Source organism: Nelusetta ayraudi, unplaced genomic scaffold (assembly GCF_046127955.1).
Source record: "Nelusetta ayraudi isolate G7.1 ecotype Tasmania unplaced genomic scaffold, CSIRO-AGI_Nayr_v1 ptg000048l, whole genome shotgun sequence".
NCBI lineage: Eukaryota > Metazoa > Chordata > Actinopteri > Tetraodontiformes > Monacanthidae > Nelusetta > Nelusetta ayraudi.
Window position 1 is genome coordinate 17,979,425 of NW_027466098.1, and position 21,696 is coordinate 18,001,120.

The window sequence follows — 21,696 nt, forward strand, 5'->3', positions numbered from 1 at the left end:
TACACACAGGCTCGCACGTTGAGGCTTATCGATTGAGTCAGACACTGAAGAAGGGCGTGGGTTCGGAATCTGTGCTTTAATTATTCGTAGAAAACGACGACAACGAAGACGCACCCTCGGCCTTTGCCCAAACACACACACACACACACACACACACACACACACACGCACACAGACACACTGTCACGCAGAATGAGGAATGAATGGTGGTATGTGCGCAGGCGGGATGCATTCATGCTCTGGTCCAATGGGATTTCCTGAGTTGTATGAATGACAGTCCCTCTGGGAGAAGCTCAGCAGGGCTCCTCTCACGCCGACGCCAAGTTTCTGCATGAGTCACACAAACATGCCAGTTTGGAAAATGTCATAGAAAAAGAAGCGGAGGTTCGGAGTAAGAGGCGAAAGCGGCTCAGGAGAAATGAGAGAGCGAAGGAAGGAAAGAAAGAAAGTCGAAGAAACAGACGAAAGAGAGCTCTTCATGAGGATCATGACTTATGGCCATAACAAACCGTATCACAGTATCCTCTTTTCGAAAGGAAAAATTAAAAAAAAAAATCATTTTGTTCACATTGTATCGTTAGGGTTTTTTTTTTTTGTTTGTTTGTTTGTTTTTCCCATTGAACTATATCACACAGTGATAACGAAGAAAAAGGAGAGAAAATCTACAGCCACGTTAGCTTCGTGCAGAAAAACCACATACACTGGGCACGCCGCATTAGGCAAAGAGATCAAAGCAAGACAACGCATACAAAAATATAGAAAAATCTCCCATCTTTTCACAGAAGCAGCTCGTCCATCGTCCACAGCGCCACCTGCCGCTAAACTACCGCCACGGAAAAAAAGGGTCACTTCAGGAACATTCTGTCATTGTGGCCGCCGTCGTCGTGTAACCTTTTTTTTTTCCATTTCTTTTTTTCTTTAAATAATAAGACGAGCAAAAGTTCCGTTTCTCCCCGCAAAAAAAGTCCATCCAGCCTGGACGACCACCGTGTCTGAGTGATAGAAAACTAGTACGATAAAAGCATATCATTTCTGTTATATAATCTGAGACAAATCTTTGTTTCTTCTTCTTCTTCGTCGTCTTCTTCTTTTTCTTTCTTACGTTTAAAATACATACTATGGCCTGTCACCGTCAAGACATTCCAGCATTTGCTCATAATTGGTGGTGACAGGCTTTAAATAGTTTGGCATACCCAGCAAGCCATGCCCAAAAAGGATGCTAAGTTGTCTCTTGCAAAGGAGGAGGGTGGGGAGGAGCTTGAGGAGGGAGGGAGGAAGGGTGGGTGGGCGGGGGTGTGGGCGGGGTTAAGGGAGGGTCAAGGGGCGGGGTTATACAGAACAGCTGAGATTACAAACCGTGCTCAAGACCGTTTCAGCCCATTGATTTCAGCACTTGCAAAAAACACATGCAAAGATAAGTCAGAGTTATCGGGCGGGGGGTGGGGCAGGGACTTCCTGTCTGTGGGTTGTGGCGGCGGCGGCGTCGCCTCGAGAGAAAAAAAAATAAGTGGCAGCAAAAAACTAAAAATGGTCACCAAGCGTCACCACGCCGGGGTTTCGCACGGTTAAAAAATAAAAGAAAGATTGTTTGGACGCCTTCAGAGGAAACCAGATGGGGGCGGTAGAGGGGAGGGGGGCAGGGGGGCAGGGGAGAGTGGGCGGGGCCGTGAAACGCTACCAGTAAGGCAGAGACGGACGCTTCGGTCAAAGGGGAAAAGTAACGTAACGTCATGCGCGGAAGGTTTTGGAGCGCCTGGGAGCGCCGCAGAGCGAAGGAGGAAGTCGTCAGCGAGAGGAGAAGAGTCACTGGTTGTCGGCCTCCTCCTCCTCCTCCTCCTCCTCCTCCTCGTCCTCCTCGTCCAGGGACACCACGCCCGACGAGGCCACGTCGGAGACCCTCCGGCGTCGCAGGTCGCAGTCGGGCGGGAACTCGCCATCGCCGCCCTCCGCCTCCACCCGGCAGCCCTCGTAGTCCTTGCAGGGCGTGTCGTCGTCCTCGCCGGGCGACAGGTACGTCTCCGAGTACGACGCCGAGTAGCAGGGAGAGTCCTGACCGCCGCAGGGCCGGACGCCACGCCCACCGCTGCCGCCACAGCCGCCGCCCCCGCTTCCTCCTCCTCCTCCTCCCAGGCTGTGGAAGCCGCAGTCCCCGCCTCCGCTCTGCCCCACCGCCCGGTGGAGGCGGGCCAGCAGCAGCTCCTCCCCTCCCTGCAGCGCCGACAGGATCTTGGCGGCCAGCTCGGCGGCGTTGCTGTGGGCGTGGCCGCCGCAGCCGCCACGGTGGTGGTGGTGATTGTGGAGGCCGCCGCCGCCGCCGCCGCCGCCCAGGTCGCGCAGCAGCGGGTGGTGCTCGTCCAGGCTGCACAGGCTGGAGCACAGGGTGTCCGGGGAGCCCGCCGTGGGGGAGGGCTCGCCGCTGCCTCCCCCGTCCCCACTGCCGCCGCCGCCGCCGCCGCAGCCTCCCTCGCAGCAGGGCCCCCGCAGGCCCAGGTGCTGGCAGAGCTGGCTGTGGATCAGGTCCTTCAAGTAGGGAGGATACGACGGCACGTCTGCGGGGAGGGGAAACAGACAGTGAGCGCAAAGGGGGGGGGGGGGGGGGGGCACGAGAGGCAGCTGCGATATTTTGCTGCAGGGCGACATCAAATATGAAAAATGATGTGGGAGAGAAGCGAGGAGAGCGACGTAAAACAATGCAGCTCGGCTCTAAAGATAATTCATCACTGTCATAGGAAAGTGTTTCTTAGGCCTAAAATTAATGCACAAAGTGCTTTTTAAAAAAAAAAAAAAAAAAAAAGGTGAATTTAAATTGTTGGATTTGGGGGTTTTCCTTTTTGTGCTGTTTTTGAAATGGGAAGCAGCAAACTAAACAGGTTTCATCTCCAGTGATGTTACAGTCAAGGTGACTTATAATGTTGTGTTTTTGGGGAGTGTCCCATTTTTGCAGTCGTAGATTTTAACCACTACAGCCCTGGTGACTGGCTAAAAAATGAGAACTAGAACTGGGCCCAAAATATAGAGGAGAAAACACCACAGAGTGAAGCAGCTGAATCTGATTCAGAACCTGAAATCTTGCGTTTCCTCTAAAGTGGCTCCAACCATTTAGCTTACTTTTAGATGAGAGCAAAGGACGGAAGCAGCTGCTACAGCCGCCTATTTAAAAGCCCCCAGAAGAAGAAGACCGCCAGTATAAAATACAGAAAGCGGCTGCGAGCTCAGCTGCGGCTGAAGAGATTAGCGAATGCTGCAGCTGCTGCTGCAGCACCAGCAGCAGCGGCAGCAGCGTCGCCAGGCCTGGTTTATATTTTCATCATAAAAGAAGAAGGAAAATGGCACTGAAGGCTTTTCCTGGGTGGCTGAAAAAAAATGTTTTCCTTTTTTGTTCCTGTTCTGACTTTGGCAAGAGTTGAGTCAAACGCCGCAGCGAGACGAAGCTTGCCACGGAAAAACAAAACCAAAGCTGGGTGAAAAATAAGCTGTCGGCTGTGATTTGTGGGGAAATCTGGGTGCTGAGCGGGCCGACATGTGACCGGTCTATTACTGGGCCTCGGACCAGGGGGTGGAACCATGCAGGCGGGCGTGCGGAGGGGAAGAAGCCGGCGAGCCGGATGTTATCAGCTGCTGCAGGACTGCTGGTTTCAGTGTAATCAAGATGGAAACTCTTGTGGATGCACACGCGCGCCTGGGCAGCGGAGGGAATGATATTAAACTTGCAGGAGGGATATCAAATTACGATGAGGAACAAAAAAGATGTCAGGAGGGAGGGGAGGAAAAGTGGGGCAGTGGGACGGTGAGGAAGACACAGAGGAGGAGGAGGAGGAGGAGGGGGAGGAGGGGGAAGGGTGTAGATGTGATTTGGCTGTGCTGTGACTGTGTGTGTGTGTGTGTGTGTGTGTGTGTGTGTGTGTGTGTGCGTGCGTGCGTGCGGGGGGGTCGTACCTGTGCTCTGTGTGGTGGGCTCGTTGGCAGGCAGAAAGTCTTCGTCGTATGAGTCATCGTTGGACTCGTCGCCGTCCACTGAGGACCAGGCCCTCAGCTTGGCCTCAGCGATGGCAAACTGCTCCGCTACGCCTGCGTTCATACACACACACACACACACACACACACACACATGCAGATGATGCAGAATGGTTGTCATGGTGATAAAATAAAAGGCTGTATGCTGCAGCTGGTTTTTGGATTAGACGGAGTTAGGGGCCGTTTACACAGATTTTTGGGGGGGAAACAGTCTCGACGGCAACTCTTTGAACTTTGGCCTGTAGGGCAAAGTGGACCCTTAGAAACCTGGGGAACATAGGACCTTGGGGACACATCCCCTAGAGAATGTATCAGGTCGACTCAATTGGTCCTGAACGGTACTTTTTGTTTTTGTACATATCTCCATCATCATTAATCACCACATTCCAAGACGACACTGCTTTTGCATTGTGAACACAGTCTGAACACACCTTGCTCTCTCTCTCTCTCTCTCTCCCTCTCTCTCTCTCTCTCTCTCTCTCACACAGACGTAAGAGGCCACAAAAGGACATCAGTGTGTGTGTGTGTGTGTGTGTGTGTGTGTGTGTGTGTGTGTGTCCGGTCGGTGACTCAGCATGTAAACCACTAAAAGCTCCAAAAGGTCCAAGTGACCAATCACCTCCAATCTTCGTCGGTGGCCGTCCAATCCCAGACCTGCGCTGTCTCTTCTTCTCTCTGCCCTTCCCCCACCTCCGCCCACCCTCCTCCTCCTCCTCCTCCTCCTCCTCCTCCTCCTCCTCCTCCTCCTCGCTCCATCTGTTTGGTATTCGTCCCTTTTCATCTTCACCCTCTGTCTCTCCGCTCCGCGTCACGCCTTCCCTCCGGTCGTCCGGCGAAACGCTTTATCGACTCACCTGAGCTCCTCCCCCGCACCCACCCCCGCCCCCACCACCACCACCACCACCACCCGACCTCCACCCTCCCGTGCAATCCCTCAGCCTCGCCCCTCGCTTCTCATCCTGATTTCCATCTCTGCCAGTCTCGCCGGTCAATGCTCGGTATTCATGCGCCGTCTCCCCGCAGAGCGAGAGATCGATGGTCTCATTCATCCTCCACTGTAGCCGGGCCCTGAACTCTCCTTCTGAAGACGAGCCCCACCTCCGACAGACGCCGCTCTCCGGTTCTCCTCTGCAAAAGGCCTTTTCAAACTCAGAGGAAAATGAACCTCGTCTGAATGCGCCGCCAACGGCCTTCCGTGCCGCACGGAAATAGAGATGAATAAACACCCAAGTGGAGTCAGGAGGGAACGCGTGTCACGTCCTGTATCAAACTGCTGGCTATCTGACATAATAACACAGAGTCACCGGTCTTAGTGTGAAAGGCACAATGCAACTCTTGGTACGTTACGTGCAAACGGCCAAAAATAAAAGCCTGAAAATTGACTAAATTGCTTGTTTGTCTGTTCTTTCTACCTGTCACACACTCACACCTGAGGCTTAGACAATGACACGTGAATCGAAACAGAAATATTGTTGTGCGTTACGACATGTTGACAAAGGTTCCAGGACAGAACTACTAACAACTGAGATCTCTCTGGATTTATCCAAGAACGCAGCGTATTTAGCCCTCTGTTTGCAGCCCACTGCCAAACCAATTTCATCTTCAAACCCAAATCGATCGACTTTGGGAGCATGTTGAGAGCGATGTTATGTTTGCAAACTAAAGTTAAAATCGGCATTCTGCTCCTGAGACTCTTCATTCAACGAATGCGCGGATCGTCAGCATAGAAATCCACTGCTGAGGGAAACTGCGGCCGCTGTGATTTAATTCCTTGCAGATTTTCCTCCGCAAGCGACTGCAGGACTTGTTGTGACGGAGGAGGAGCAACCTGTCTGGCGTGCCGCAGCTTTTGGAGAAGTTTGCCAGGCACGGCGGCGAAACTTTCCCTCCAATATTTAATATTTACTGATTGTCGGCCGCCGTCGCCGTCCAAACAGACTGATCCCTGCGGCAGACGCTGGAGCGCCGCCACTCCGACACACAACAGTCCTCAAACACACCGGCGACGGGCGCTAACGCTCTCGTCTCTTCTATTCACACTCGCTGACATGAAACTGCTCTCTGCGCTGGCAGCCACTTTCACGCACCGTGGACACGGGCCGCAGGATTCGCTTCAAAATGTGTGTGTGCGTGTGTGTGTGTGTGTGTGTGTGTGTGTGTGTGTGTATGTGTGTGTGGGCGTTACACAAACAGCGTCTGCTCTGCCGTGTTGCGTTACATTGTGTACATGGGCTCAACGCACACAGAAACACGGCGCTGGCTACTGGCACGTTGGCACAGGATCACGCCACGCGGTCACTGGTCTGATCGCTGACATTCACGCAGCGAGTGGCAGCCAGAGAGGGCAGAGAGTGACCACGGCGGGGTGACAGGACGCGAGCGGTGCTGAAGCAGAGGGTGACTTTCTTAACATTACGTGACAAAAATCTGAATGGCATAAATCCATGCACACCTTGCATTTGTTTATTCCTACGTCATGACTAAGACAATTTAGAATGCGTGTTCCCAACCGGCGTGAGCAGCGTCCTCACCTGCCCTGACTGCTTCCACCTGCACCTTGCGTGTGCGTTTGTGAGTGTGTCGTGTGTTGTCGTTGTTTTTTTTCCTTCTATTTTTTTTTTTTGTCTTGTGCCAGCTCACGCTGGCTTCCATGTGGGAGAAACAGCTACGGCTTCAGGCCAAGTCAAGTCAGGATTGCTACCTTGTTATGCTTCATTGCCATGGTCTATATTTGTAACTTTGGATCATGAGTGATCTTTTATTCTTTGACTCTCCTGAGTTTTGCTCCCTGCCAATGATTTGTGGTTATTATTCTAATTTAAACACGTCGTCCTCTATGAGAGTGATTTTCATTTGTACTTTGTGATTAAAGAACTTGTGAAGTTGAACTCTGAGTCTCTGAGTCATGCGGTTGGGTTCGGGTCCGGGCCCAGTCGTGACAGTGATAAAGCAAGGCACGTCTGCATCTCCACAAAGGTTCTCGGCAAGCACTGTTCTGCTGCCAGACAAAGGTAACAGAGAATATGTGGGATACGTGCAACTCTGCACAATTTAGCATTTTAACTGAACAGACAAGGACAGCTAAGAGAAAGTGAGATAAAAGATAGAATGGACGGATGGATGGATGGACGGACGGATGGACCTCTCGATGGAAGGAAACTTATTGATGGCTTCTTTAGCGGTAGGTAGTTAGTTAGTTAAGCTAGCACTACACCAACACTAGCTGCAGCCTAGTCCTCCTGCTGAACGCATAGACTCATCAACGTCCACATTAAAAAGAGTTTGCAGGGAAAGCATAACAGTTAGAAACCCATCTGGGAAACAACTGATGTGCAAACTATCAAACCATGTCGAGAAACGCCAAAAAAAACAAACAAAAAAAACAAAGGTTGCGTACATCAAAAGGGACCTGGTCTCATCTGGACCTTTAAAAGTAGCACCCCTTGTTACTAAGTGCATCCCATATCCAGACCGAAAAACGCTTCAAAGAGCAGCTCAGCCTTCGATTCATCACTGTTGCTGGATAGCAAAGTTCGCAACGCCGGGCGATAAGTCATGCATGTGGTTCAGACTCGGAGGAACGAGAGGGGAACAACATGAGGCAGGGAGGAAAAATTGCCCAGTCACGGTTGCACTACCCAGGAGCGAAACCTTACTGTGCAAATTAACCTTGAGAGTGTGTCTGCATTGCAGGGAGCGAAGGGATGGGAGGGAGCAGGCAGGAGGAAAAGACAAAGGAGTAGAAGGGGAAGAAGAAGAAGAAGAAGAAGAAGAAGAAGAAGAAACGGCGTAGATGAAAGAGACGGAGGGCAGAGGGGAACATTAAAGGGCCGGGATGGCGTGCATACAGGAGGAAGGCGGTAATGACTGCGGAGGGTCGAGGCAGGAGGGAATGAAAGAAGAAGACGAGAGGAGCTGCCGGGTGAGGGGGAAGATGAAGGAGGAAGAGGAAGAGAGAGAAGAGCAGAGGGTGGGAGGGTGGAGGAGGACGACGTCTCATTCAGACCTGGCTGGACAGCGAGACGCCCTGCACCCTGTTTTTCAAAAATCAAACTTCAAAATAAGAGTTTTTAACAACTTCAGATGCCGGTGGAGCCGCAGCGGGGCAGCATAACAACGCCATTATCCACAGTCTCTGCGGAGCTCCATAAAAAAAAACTGAACAATTAGCCCTCTGTTTACGGCCTCCGTCAAAACATTTTCAACAGTTTCAACTTCCTGCGAGAACTGAAGCTTTGTGGGTGATCAAACCACCTTGGATGAGTTTCTAGCGTGTGTTTATTTCTATAAGCAACATCCAACAGTTTCTTGCTCCTGCTGCTTTTTCTAAATAAATGCAGTTTCGTTGATGATTTTGCAATGTGCGTGAAAATTAGCTTAATCTTAGGTGAAATGTTCCTGTCTGAGCGGTCACAGTTGTCGAACATGATTTACTGCGTGTTTTCTCCCTCCTTTGGCCTTCGCAATATGAGTCACATCTTCATCGTACCACAGTCGGAGGGTCTGTGGCCCCTCCGACAAAAACAAAACAAACAAACAAACAGGAGGTCGGCCGAGCACGCTGCTCTACTCTCTCTCCCTCCGTCTTTCGCGTCGCTCAAAACAAACAGAGGCAGCGGAAGAAGACTCACCGGCGGCGAAGCGAGCCTCCTGCTCGCCCTCGCTGAGGTCGGAGTACGAGTTGAAGTCCGACTCCAGGGCCGCCGGCGTATCGATGGGCTTGCACCAGCCCTTCCACTCTATCAGGTGGGCCACCCTGCCCTGGGCCATGGCCGTGGGCTTGGTCACATGGTCCTTCACTACCTGCGAAATACCTGCAGAAAAGGAAAAAAAACAACCTTCAGCATCTCACTCTTCTTCTTCTTCTTCTTCTTCTTCTTCTTCTCCTTCTTCTTCTTCTTCAGTCTTTGAGGATTTGAAGATTCCTGCTTGAACTGACCGTGCAGGGAGGACCGCGCCAGTGCGGCGATCTCCTGGATGGTGAGAGCTCTTCTGGATTTCGGCAACATTTCAACAGTGTCGTCAACATTCACCTGGAGGAAGGAGAGAGAGAGAGAGAGAGAGAGAGGAATACTGTGAGTTTGCTCGAGCAGCTGAGCTCCTCCTCCTGCGATGACTCACAGGAAAACCCGTCGTCTCCTTTTTTTTTTCCTCCTTCAGCCACTTCACCGAACTTCAAGGCCTCGCAAGGCGAAGGGATTTCTTCCTTTCTTTCTTTCTTTCTTTCTTTCTCTCTCTTTTTTTTTTTTTTTTCTTACACAGCAAAAATTTTGAACGCCGCCTCCCACGCGCCGGGTGCGGATGCTCAGAAAGAAATTAGGCCACCGTCGGCGTTCTAAATAATCCACGACGAGCGCGCGAAACGTGCGCCGCCGTCTGGGATTGTTCTCGTCACGAGGTTTCGGCTCCGTCCCGTGACGTTAGCATTTCGAGGAGGGGATCGTGAGGGGAGGCCCGCTGTCAATCCCCCCCCCCCCCGTGTTCAGACAGCCGGATAGGTCACGTCCCCCCGCCACGAGTTAACAGAAGCAGACAGAAGCCTCCCCCCCCCCCTCCGTCCTCAGTCCTCCGTCGAATCCGTCTGCAGCGTAAAGTCCAACCGCCGGGGAGGTATCGGGTGTTGACAGCTTCTTTTGTGCGCTCGCTCTGTTTATAGCCCGTCCTCACGTGGGAGAAACGGCCGCCGGTGGACTGGAAAGGCCACCCGCTCTCTGCCGTAGCTATCGGGTTGTTTCGCAGAAGCACGGGTCAGCGGCTGCGAGGTTTAATGAGGTTGCTGCTTGTTTTGTTTGTTTTTTTTTAGGGTTCCGAGTCTGTGAATCTCGGCAGGTGTCACCGCTCCCCTGCGACCCTGAGTCTCACCCGCTGTTTAACCACAATTACAAGAGACACACGGCGACTCCTCGGATCACTCGACCTTTTTGAGTTGAAGCCTCTGAGTGCAAGTTTGTGAGTCGACACAATGACTTATTTTTACCTTAACGATGGGATTTTCGCTCGTACTCAAGACTGTTGAAATCTGCAGAGGTTTCATGAGACACACCATCGTGTTAATTAAAGCGGATTGAACAGACTCGGAGTGTGGAAAAGTCACCTGATCAGGTGACAGAGGCCTCAGGGTTGCAACAGAAGTTTGCAGAAATTGCCTAAATAGCCTTGTAACGTAGATTTAGCGCCCCCTACCATCCGGCTAGGGCTTTTGTGTGATGAGTTGTCGACTTTGCTGTCTTTTCCATTCGTTTGCAATTACCCTCTTCGAAAAAAATGGCAGAACAAAACAAAGAAGAAGGAGGAGAAGAAGTTGTGCCAGTGCCATACAGCGGAGCAGCAAATTTTCTTTCTGTCACACGGAACAAAGAAGATCTGCCGCGCTGATTGTTTCTGCCTGCGACTCGGCAACATTGACGAAAAAACAAAAAACTAAAATTTCTCTCCTCCTTCTCCCAGATCCAGCCAGACCAAACCGGACCTGACGGAAGGCGAAACGCCTCGCTGCAGGTGCAGCGTGCGGTCCTTCCTTCACCCGGTGGAGCTGCACCGGCGAGTTTCTCCGTAAATCAATGAGCGGAACCCCCAGAACGGCACAGCCAAAGCCTCCCAAAAGCCTCGTCCTATCAAATCCACTTAATGGCAACAGAATTCAGCAAACAGCTAAATCATGTGTGAGAAGGGCCCAGCATGGCGGCGGCGGCGGCGTGAGGGTGGGAGGGGGCGGGGCTGTGGTGGTGAGGTGGGGGGGGGCGCCAGCCTGCGATGGTATCAGCCGCCGCTGCCGCGAGGCGTGATAATCCTCTTGTGCCGCAGAGCAGCTCACAGATCAGAGGGAGGATAATCTGGAGATAATGTGACACACACCCTCGAGGAGGGTTAGAAAGATATATTGCGGCGGTCGCTCTTTAAATTAAAAATCTGATGTCGGGGGGGGGGGGGCGAATAGCGCACAGCGCCACATCTGAATACGTTGTGTTTGTCTGCAAATTGTTGCCCCGAGAAATCATCTCGGCGCTGCGTGGGAGGATTTTACGCCCTTCGGGGGGGGAGGGGGAGGGGGGGGGTCTCACAAACTCTCTCGCTCTCATCCCGCCACCAAATTTGATTGCGTTGCTTTGGTTCCCGGCGGCTCGTCCCACAGCGGCGCGGATGTTGTGGTTGTTTGTTTGTTTGGTTGTTTTTTTTTGGTACACAAACACAATTTGGCAAAAGGCAAGTGTGTCAAGTTTGTGGGCCGACGGAACATCCAACACCGGGATTACAGTGCAAATTCTGGAACACCTGCTCTGCTTTGAAATCCGGTCGCACGCCTCGTCTTCGCCTCCTCGCTCACGCCGGCACACTGGGCAGCGGCTCAGACGATGTGAAACACTATCAGCTTCACGTTTGGAGCGGAGCAGCCCACATTTGCACGGTTGCAAATATTTTAATGCCAAAAGATTTCATTCTGCTCAAAAACTCAATCGTAGAAGAAGCGAGATGCCAGTGCGGAGGTGTGGTCGCGTACGTCTCATTGTGTGTGAGCTTACATTAAACTGTCAATGTATTTTTTGATTTTCCTGTGTTTCATTTTTTTCACGGACATGAACGTTGTAAATAATAATAATAATGATAATGAACCATGACAATTTACACTATTTCCACCTGTGACTCGCCAGCCTGAGGTTGCTCACCCATCTCCTTTTTTTCCCGCCGCCTTCCTCTCCCTGAGCCCTCAACTTTTCCACAATGGGAACATTTCTATGGCAACCGGTCACCATGGAGCGCTTCCTCCCAGCGCGCACCTGATTCACTACGCATGCCACATGTACGCTCGGCCGCTACAGTAGCGCGAATAAATGAGTCCCAGCAACGTGAGTCTGCATGTGCCAGAGAGCATCCGTTTACACTGGCACCAAAGGATGAGGGGGTCTTTGAAAAAAAAAAAAACGTCTGATAACAGACAACATATAATAGCAAATAAAAAATAAAGAGGTATCGGGATTAAAAAATGTGTTTGTCCGTATTTAAAGCAGTACGCTGTGTGGGGTTTTTTCCACCTTATATGGTTGTTTCATAATGTTTTCCACCATAGGTTGACTTCTTGGATTCTGAAAGAGAAAAGCAGCCCTGTAATTGTGACAGCGCCTCCAAATGGCTGTGTGTAAGATTAAAACAGACAGCAGCAAAAGAGAAGAGAGGTAAACTGAGGTATGGAGACTGTCGAGTGCCGGGCAGGCAACTTCAGTTATTAAGTCCTACACCAGGCCACTTGGAGGCGCTGTGGCAGCTGCAGGCGGGACTTTCTCTTTGTTAAAGGGAAATGAATCATAATAAAAAATGATTTTGATGATTGATCATTTCAAGGTAGAAAAACCCCATAGTCCTGCTTTAAACTGCTAATATCAACCGAAAACCACTGAGACCTTCCTGTGTCCACGACACACAAACAATACACAAACATCTGCAGCCCGCAGACTGGGCCGGCTGTGTCACGTAACAGAAACATCGTTCTGGCGCCGCTAATCATCGGCCGGCTGCCTCGCTGCGACACGTCGGATCCACGCCCAGATGGCGTGCGGCGCGCTGATGAATAAAACAGCCAAGGTGGATTCATCACCCCCGCTGCCGTTATCATCATCGCGCTCATTATCGCCAAGTGCATCACAGCGAGCGTAGGACCAAATATGGACAGGAAGTGCTCCGGATGAAGGTACGGGATGTAGAGGCCAGAGAGTTCCCCCCTGCAGAGTGATTCTACAGCCTGATATTTAATTCATCGCGACAAGGGAAGAAGACATTCCTGTCCGTCAAAGCCAACCTGCAATTTATCGGCCGCTGACTGAAATGCATCCAGTGAAGACAAGAGTGTTTTTTTCCCCCCTCTTGCGGCTTTTGAGCTTTTTCAGAAGAGTCACAAAACCACAGGATCCGACCGCACGTGCAACAGCTGAGCAGCACCATCAGACCCCAGCTGTTTGGCAACCGACTCGTTGCAACTTTGCAAACGATCCGATTCGTCTGGTTGAAACTGATGAAAACAAAGAACTGGAGGAGGAACTTGTGGACGACTCACACACTGAGGTTCGAGAAGGGCACAATTTAAAATGTAATCATTAAACCAAGGGGGTTGAGAAAATCATTTTCTGCTTCATGTGGTTAATTACTGAGACTGTCATCTTTGATTAGGCGTCTCTGGTCGGCGTCTGATCAGGTTAGAGGGCCTATTACACCAGGCTGCTTGCAGCGTTTCATGTGAAGAAATGGCCACTGGTGGCTCACTTAATGCAAATGTAACTTCTTGGAGGTAATGCAGCCCCATAAATGTTTAACTGGCAATTTAGGACCTCCATTTTCCTCTTTTTGGAGGAGTACGGCGTATAAATGAAGTTTGCTTAATGCACCATTTGCTTACTTAGAAGCATCATTAAACCTAAAAAAAAAAAGGCACTTTGAAATATAAACCGGCCTCATTTTAATAATAAATTGGCCTAAAGCACAGCAATGATGTGTTAGTGGGGATGAGTAGAACAAAAAGGTTTGATCAAGATGATATTTTTTTTTTTTAAATGTGTATATATTTTTGTATATATATATACTGTTAAGGGCACCTCGCTGAAGTCCAGTGCGCCCAAAGGTGCAGTCAGAATCAGTCTGCGTGCCAAGCTGGTCCGCGTGCTCCCCAAAAGTGCGAGGTCAGACAGGGAGCTCGCCACACTCCAGTCCACGCGCAACGAACCATCGACCGCCACTGTCAGGAGGGAGAGACCCACGTGAAGATAGTAGCAGGCCAATCAGCAGGTACACCCTGGTCACTGGACACTGGTCGCTCCAGCACACAGCAAGAAAATGTGAATTTGTAAAAAAAAAAAAAAAAAAAAAACAAGATAACAAACTAAGCATCAGATTCATTTGAAAAGGCTACGCTATCTTCAGCTCGTCCTTATTTTTCATTCTGTCTTTGTGGCCAGAGATGCAGTCGTCATGCAGACCCATGCCCCTAATGGCAGCAATCCATCCTCAATGAGCATTTCATAACACCTGCACGGCTGAGAAACAGGTTAAGTGTCCATAGAGCATAGGGCCGAGCAGGTGAAGCACAAGTCAGTACCTCATTGTCAAAAACATAATGCGGATACAAAAAGGAGGGTTTTTGGCTTTGACCTTTGGTGCAAAAAGCTTTCAAAGACATTTTGGTTTGAAAAAAAACAAAACACTATGATTGTTCAAGATTCCTGTCGCCACGCACACCAGGAGAGTGCTTGCAGTCGGAATACGCTCCACCCTTCTTTTTATATGGAGGAGGTCTGGTGCTCGGCGCTGCAGCGCGCTCTGCAGACTCCGCATGTTGCAGCGGCGCATGAAGCGTCGCACTCGCATGCGCCTCAGAGCGAAGCCATGCCGCGTCATGTCATGCAGCTCCATTCTCTCTAGCAGCTGGTACGACGGGGAAACAGTCGAATGCATCGCGCCTTGATGGCGCTGTGGATTCTCAGACACTTCTGAAATTCTTTTGCACAGGATCTTTCAACGCTGATTGTCTGCAGACCACGCCATCGACACAACTGAGCACGCAGCGGCTGTTCTGTCTCTTCCACGACCCTAAATCCCCCAAGTTCAGCACCTGGACAGCTCCCGTCCCCTCGGCTCTCACCACCCTGCGAATGAGAATCTCGAAAACAAGACAAAGAGACGAACCCTCTAAATGTCGCTACCTGGCTCCTCTTTCAAGGCCTGGCAGCTCGGGGGAGACGTTTCCGGTTACGCCGTGTGCGTGTCTCTCCTGTGTGTGTGTGTGTGTGTCTGTGTGTGTGTTAGAGAGAGAGAGAGAGAGAGAGAGAGAGAGAGAGAGAGAGAGAGAGAGAGAGATACGGGCGAATCACTCCATTAGCCGCCGGCGTCCGTCTCCGACGCCAGGGCCAACATTAGGGAGCGATCAGTCACCCCCGCCGGGTCAAAGGCCTATCGTTTAGCACGGCCGGCTCGGGTTGCCCACCGGCAGAATTCAATATGTGCCGTTTAATTGGGTGTGATGCGATCAGGTGGGCCCCCCCGCCGGCTGTATTGTGTTGCCGAATCTAGGCCACCTCGCTCAATGGGGCGATTGTGGGAAGGAGTGAGAGACGTGCACATGGTTCGTGTTGGGACAGCGTCCAGCATGTGTCATCTGAGCCCGGTGTGCACCGAGCGGGACGAACCCCACCGCCCGGCGGGCGTTTTTTTTTTTTTTGTGCAGGCAGTTCAGCCACATGCAAGAGAGGAGACGCTCACATTTCAGCTGGCGGAAGCGGAGGCACCGATCTCGCGGTTGTTACACCTGATTTCAGAGCATCATTTTCACGCTGAACTTAAAGCCGAGCCGCCAACAATTGTCTCAATATCTTGAAAAGAGGAAAAAAAAAACTTTTCTGAATCACGATTCAGAATTGGCCCTCTGTTTGCGGCGTGCTGCAAAATTTCTAAATCTCAGCTCATGTTATAACTGACGCTTCGCTGGGACCCTCTACATGTCCTGGGCGGGAACAAAAAGGAAGGCGGATACACAGGGGATTGTGTCAAGCTGGGCCCTCTGTGATGTCACAAAGAGCTCAGTCCAGGTACACACATTGTGAGAAGCGGATCAAGACAGAGAAAAGTAAAGGACGAAAGGACTTTTCTGTTTCGTGGAGCGTTTGGTGACGAGAAAAACAAAACCTACTATTGAGAGGAAGCAGTCCAGTCAATTAGCACAATGTGGGACATTTAAAGCATCAAATGGGGGGATAACGGCGGGCCGACACCGTGTTGCATTCGCTGGCCAAAACGCACGCGCGGACACGTCGGGCTCCATTAAACTTTGCCCGCCTGGTTGCTGCGGAAGGAGCAGACAGAAGAATTGCGGCAGCAGCAGCCCCGCGGTCGCCCTCCATCTGCGCTAATTTGTTCATTTGCTCGACGCCTTTTTATCTTAATTAATCTCTCTCCCCTGATTGTGATCTCTGCTGCGCCTCTCCAAACCGCGCCGGAGCTTCTTCCCACCTCAAAGCAAGAGAAAATTGGAGTTCTTCGTTTATTGCCTTCATTTAATGCTGCTGTTATTTTCGAAGGCAAAATGCACACTGGTCTCTCTCTCTCTCTCTCTCTCTCTCTCTCTCTCTCTCTCTCTCACACACACACACACACACACACACACACACACACACACACACTCGGGGTCTGGTTGTCGTGGAAACTGCAGACAGGGAGAGCTCAACCTTGCGTCTGTTTTCCTCTCTGCCTCCGATTTATGAGTGAAGCTGCACAATTAGGTCAAGACCAGCGCTGTAGTGATGCCATACACGCACGCGCGCACACACGAACACACACACACACAAACACCTGATGTAAGAGAGGGAGTCGAACAGGTGGCTGCTGCTGCTGCTGATGCTGCTGACCCACCGCACACGCACATACACACACATGCCCACCTGTGATGAATGCGCGGGCTATGGAGGCGAACGGCCGCGTTTACGCGGGATTCACGGTGTCAGGGGGCCACGTCCTTCCTCACTTGGGAGGGGGGGGCACGAGGCGTGAAGTTGACCGGGGCGACAGATTACATAAACGGCAGACAGGCTAAATCGCCGCCTTTCCTTGGAGGGGGCTGCGGAGCTGTTCCGGTGGCCGCGCGCGCGCGTGTGAAAGGTTGCGCGACGGAGCGGATGGATGGATGGATGGATGGATGAGTGGACGGATGTGGGGCATCCTTGATTTACTGCGGATGTTGGAAACGCGCGCGCGCGCAAAAAAAACAAAAAAAAAAAACAACCTAAGGTGTAAACAAACAAACGAAGGGCTTCGCTGAGGCTGTGCTGTGTCCTGGCAACAGGCTTACGTGCGCGTCCGCGTGCGCGAGCGAGAGCGTCGACGAGAACAGAGAGGTGAAGCCAAGGCGAGCAGCGATCGACGCCCCCCCCCCCCCCCTCCTTTCATTACTCTTCTTTTCTTTTCTTTTCTTTTCTTTTTTTACTCTCTCAAATCACGGCGACGTTCAAGCCCTCGGATGATCGCTACGCAATTAACGCGGCGCGCCGTACCTGAGTCTCACGCAAACGGGAGGAGACGACGGGACGGGAGCGACGGGACCGGTTTCATACCTTGCAACTGAACTGGGTCAGCGCGGTCAGAACCATCGTGCCTGGATGTGGAGTCTTCCGGTGCCAAAGGGAGAAAGAAAAAAAAATCGGGGGCGCGTGCGTTCAGTAGCGCATCAGTGATGTCAACCAACCTCCCGTCTTCCCCGCTCCTCTTCACACACACACATAGTCTCTCTCTCACACAGAGAGAGAGAGAGAGAGAGACAGACAGACACACACACACACACACACACACACACACACACACACACACACACACACACACAAAACCTCCTTGCAACTGTCGTAGCATCGCGATGTTTCGGCTGCAGATACAGCGCCTCGAGCCCAACAACGCCGAGAGATGTAACCTGTGGGTACCGCATGCAAGAGGAGGATGTGTGTCTCACACACACACACACACACACACACACACACACACACACGTCCAACAACATCTCTAGCTGCATGGTGCGCTTGTACGTGTGGTGCGCATGCTGCTGTGCAAACTACAAGCACATCCGCGTCCAGCCTCAGCCTGGCGCAGAGGCTGCAGCGATGAAAATGAAAGGAAGGCAGGGAGGAAGGAGGAAAACAAATGCGAGGAAGCGCGGGGCTCCTGCAGCGTGCTACTAAAGGAGAGCGGATGAAAACACCTCTTACCAACTGGCGCTTTGGAACTGATACAGCCCATATTCGCAGCAGCATGTAGAGCCTTTTTCTTAAAAAAAAATTTTTTTTTAAGAAATAAAAAGAAAAAGCCGATGTATCTGTTGGGCTGCGGTACCTCACTGATTTGCCGTCGCTGCTCTCCTCATCGACAAAAGGCTCGTCTGGGTTCCGGTGCGCGCCGCTGCCTCAGACCGCCGGAGTGACGCCGAGGGTGGAGGGAAGGGCAGTCATCATCAGCATCATCAGCATCATCATCATCATCACCATATACAGCAGCAGCAGTCACGCCGTTTTCTTCTCACCTCTTGTCTTGTATGTGCTTCAAATCCATGCGCAGTAATGTTGTGATTGTTGTTGTTGTTGTTGTTGTTGTTGTTGTTGTTTTAAAGAAGATTTACTGTCCCTCCCCCTTTTTTTCTTGCTTTTTGGAGGAATCAGCGAGTGTGAAGTCCTGCGTCACCGGTTGAAGGGTCGAGTCCACGCACACAGGAGGCAGCATGGGGTCGTTTCCTCCTCCGGCTGGCTGGCTGGCTGGTTGGCTGACTGGCTGCTGACTCTGCTGCACACACACGTTACTTTCCCACCTTTCACCCCCTACCCACCCACCTCGCTCTCTGTGCCCTCCTCTGCGCGCGCGCTCTCTTCCCCCCCCCTGAGTTCGTATCGCTCGCCACACGCTCAAACGCACCAACACGTTCGAACCAGTTCAAAAAAATCCCCAAATCCGGAACCGGTTTATATACGGCTCAACTAGTTTCCGCCTCCTTGTAAGGTGCCCATCCCCTCACCCACCACCCTCCACCAGCGCCTCGCGCAAGGTAGGAGCGGAGCGAGGCGCGATTGGCTGGTGTCACCTTGCCCCGGCACGAATGAGGAAGGGGGAGGAGTCAGCGCGCGAAACGCATAAAAGCCCAGGGTTGGCACGGGGATGCTTGAATGTGAGCTAGTGATCCACTCGTGCGAGATAAAAGTGGTTAAACAGAATTTACAAAAAAAAAAAAAAAAAAAAAAACCCCGTTGAGAGTCTGACCAGGTCGCCAACAAGCCTCGTGCATGGTGTTGCGTTGTGGTGACGCAACAATTATGTCATGAGACGCACATGTAAGGACGCGCCCTCCCGAATCCATCCGAACACAACCTCCGTCTCTTGAGACGCCTCTTTGTCCGGGGCTCCTCTTGTTTCCATGCAGCCTTTGCGCTGAAGTGCCTCCGTTGTCTCCCCGCGTCTCCTGTGACGCCCACCGGGACTCTAAACATAGACCTGCTGACCCACCGGGTCGCAGCCTGCCTGCCACTCCATCACAGCAGAGGCGCAGCTGGATCCTGAAGTTCGGTTCAAGCGTGGAGTCCCAGTGTGGATCAATCACAAGGCCTTTCGGTGGATCAGTGAAGTCATCTCTCGCTGGATTGCGTGTGCGTAAATTATCGCACCACTGCCCGGCTCCCTCAACCCAGGTTGGGGGTTGAGGGAGCCGAAGGTGGATCCCTATCCGGCATTCAACACGTGGGAGTAAAAGCATTCATCGCGATGGTGTTTTTTCTTTTCTTTTCTTTTCTTTCTTTTTCTTTTTTGCTTGTATGCGCACTGTGATTTGAAAGCATTTCGAGCGCACAGGGCTGTAATCTCCTGCACCACGGCTTCATCCTCCTCCTCCTCCTCCTCCTGCAGTCCGCACTCAGCTCCCATTTCATAACACATCAAAGTTGCGGCAAAAGCCACAGCTTATGTAGCCTGCTTCTCCCCCTCTCCGATCCCCCTCCCCACCGGCCATCTGACGCGCTGCCCGGTGCTGTAGCGCCACCGAAAGGACAGCGGGGATAAAAGCATGAAAGCAGCTGCAGGAGCGACTGCATAACCTCTCTCAGCCGCGTCCAGAATGCAAAGCTTCAGGAGAAATCAAAAATATTTTCACAGCTAAATCCAAGCACCTACTTGCACCTCACATTTTCCATTCTCCTGATACGTTCAGTCTACTTTGTTCACGTTTTCCCAAAAAGGAACAATCTGCATCTCAACGTTGTCTTGTCTACGATCGTGAAATTGGCCCTTTGTGGTGTCACAAAGGGTCATATTGCCAATACCATCCCCAGGTTAGAGTCAGCACCTGTCAGCTGTCACCTGTCCTTCTGAAGCTACGGTCCTGCGAAGCATAATTTTCATAGCAGGATGTTAACAACCCAGAGATGTTGCTGGAGGCTGTGAACAGAGGGCTAAATATGCGGTTTTAAATCTGTTGGGGTTTTTTTGGAACATTACTTGTGCATAGCCACTCCACTAAAGAAGATCTGAAAATGTGGAAAGTACGAGACCTTTAAAGTATTTCTTTCTTTCTTTTTATCTTCACATCTTCCATAGCTCCCTGCAAACATGGTGCCTGCTTGATACCAACCTGCATCCAGGCAGCATGGGTAATGTGAGGGAACTATCTAATTGTTCCCTGCTCTGCCCGGAGCCTGGTGTCTGCGCACCGAAGGTCATCTTTTCTCCTCCAGGGGTGTCAGCAGCACTGTAACACAAAGGAGCCCTTGACTGCGATTCAGCAGCTTCAGCTGCCTGCTGTAATGCAAGAAAATCAGCTGGTGGGAAACCAGGACCTGAGGCCTGATAGTTGGTGCAGCAAACAAGTGGCAGACAGCTGATTGGAGCCAGGCTGAGGAGGAACTGAAGAGAGGATCCAACAGCAGCAGGGGGAGCTGTCCGGGACGGGAGCCGGGCTAACAAGACGTGCAGCCCACCTCTGTGAATGTACTGGGCTTTTTTTAAAATAGGAATTTCTACACATTTTTTTTTTTTAATTGCACATTTGCCGCCATCCGTAAATAACAGTCAGTGGAAAGAAGGCGGAAGCAGCAAATCCATCAAGTGAAACAACCAGACGATGGCCTCCAGGGTGTCTGAGGGGGAGTTGGGGGGGCAAGGGGGGCCGCAAACCCGGGATCTGGTACTCCAAACGGCAACAGATGTCCAAAATAATGAACACAATCTATCATGCACGATAAAAATAGGTGATCTTTAAATGTTTTTCATTATTAATGGACTCCCGTACGCCATCAGGCTCCGCCGCCTTGAACCTCAATTAGCACTGCGGATGTTCGGGGGAGAGGATCAAAAGCAGCCCCCTTTCTCACACCCATCTTTTACCTGGCATGTTTTGTAGGAGGGGTTCTGTACAATGTAACTGCATAAAGGTCCCATTTTATGCCACATTGATTTTACTAACGTCTTCTCATGAATACATGTCAGTAAACTCTCCTGAAAAGCTGGTTTTATCTACTGTAGTTTTCAGAAAGTGTGAAAATCCACGTCCGGACATCTGCCCTGTGTGTGTGTGTGTGTATGCGTGCGTGTGTGCATGCGTGCGTGTGTGTGTGTGTGTGCGTGTGTGTGTGTGTGTGTGTGTGTGTGTGTGTGTGTGTGTGCATGTGTGTGTGTGTGTGTGTGTGTGTGTGTGTGTGTGAATACATACTTGAATTAATTTAACAATAGTATTTATAAACAGTATGTCATTCAATTGCAACATTGCAACAGATGCAGTGACGAGGCTCTTGTGGACTCAAAAGAAAATGTTTTTGTTTTTTTGTTTTTCACAGGAAGGCAAAGGCTTTGTACTACTTATTACTTGTTTTTGCCCACGTTTTCTTGTGACTTCCTGTTTTACTTTGAAACTCACTTGTGTCAGATAATTTGCCCTTTACCTCTGTGTTTTTCCCAGCAGTCCGGCTGTGGTTCCCTAATTGTTTTTGCCTGTTCATGTTACCTCGAGTGCAGAAATAGTCTTCAGTTTTCTTTGATATATTTGTTATTTTGATATTCCCTTCCTTGTGATTTTTTTTTGTAAGTGAATGTGCTAATCAGACAGGCTTGGCTTATGGTTTGAACTTTAATTCTGAGTTGTGCAAGCCCATGCAACCGAGCTATTCATAAAATGATGTCTGAAATCTGTTT

At 51.0% G+C, this 21,696-nt stretch overlaps 1 protein-coding gene across 6 annotated transcripts; it reads right to left on the minus strand.

Annotated features, from left to right (window-relative positions):
- Positions 1-1,436: 1,436 nt before the first annotated feature.
- fam131ab (family with sequence similarity 131 member Ab) lies at positions 1,437-18,112 on the minus strand. 6 transcript variants are annotated; one of them, XM_076035847.1, is made up of 6 exons: positions 18,053-18,112; positions 17,866-17,931; positions 8,954-9,047; positions 8,646-8,828; positions 3,937-4,068; positions 1,437-2,549 (listed from the first exon to the last, which is right to left on the minus strand). In XM_076035847.1, exons 3-6 carry the CDS (start codon positions 9,021-9,023, stop codon positions 1,804-1,806), a joined length of 1,131 nt encoding a protein of 376 aa, XP_075891962.1. In that variant the 5' UTR covers positions 9,024-9,047; positions 17,866-17,931; positions 18,053-18,112; the 3' UTR covers positions 1,437-1,803. The 6 variants fall into 6 exon arrangements, with proteins under 6 accessions (XP_075891962.1, XP_075891959.1, XP_075891963.1 ...); XM_076035844.1 differs by having other exon boundaries at positions 17,742-17,931; positions 18,053-18,106; XM_076035848.1 differs by having other exon boundaries at positions 17,866-18,106.
- Positions 18,113-21,696: the final 3,584 nt, after the last annotated feature.

Coding starts and splice junctions, on each gene's coding strand:
- fam131ab (XM_076035844.1), bottom strand. CDS start 18,081: ATGGATTTGAAGCACATACAAGACAAGAG. Junction 8,829..8,953: donor GGCGCGGTCCTCCCTGCACG/GTCAGTTCAAGC, acceptor CCTTTTCTGCAG/GTATTTCGCAGGTAGTGAAG. Junction 2,550..3,936: donor GCCCACCACACAGAGCACAG/GTACGACCCCCC, acceptor CCCTCCCCGCAG/ACGTGCCGTCGTATCCTCCC.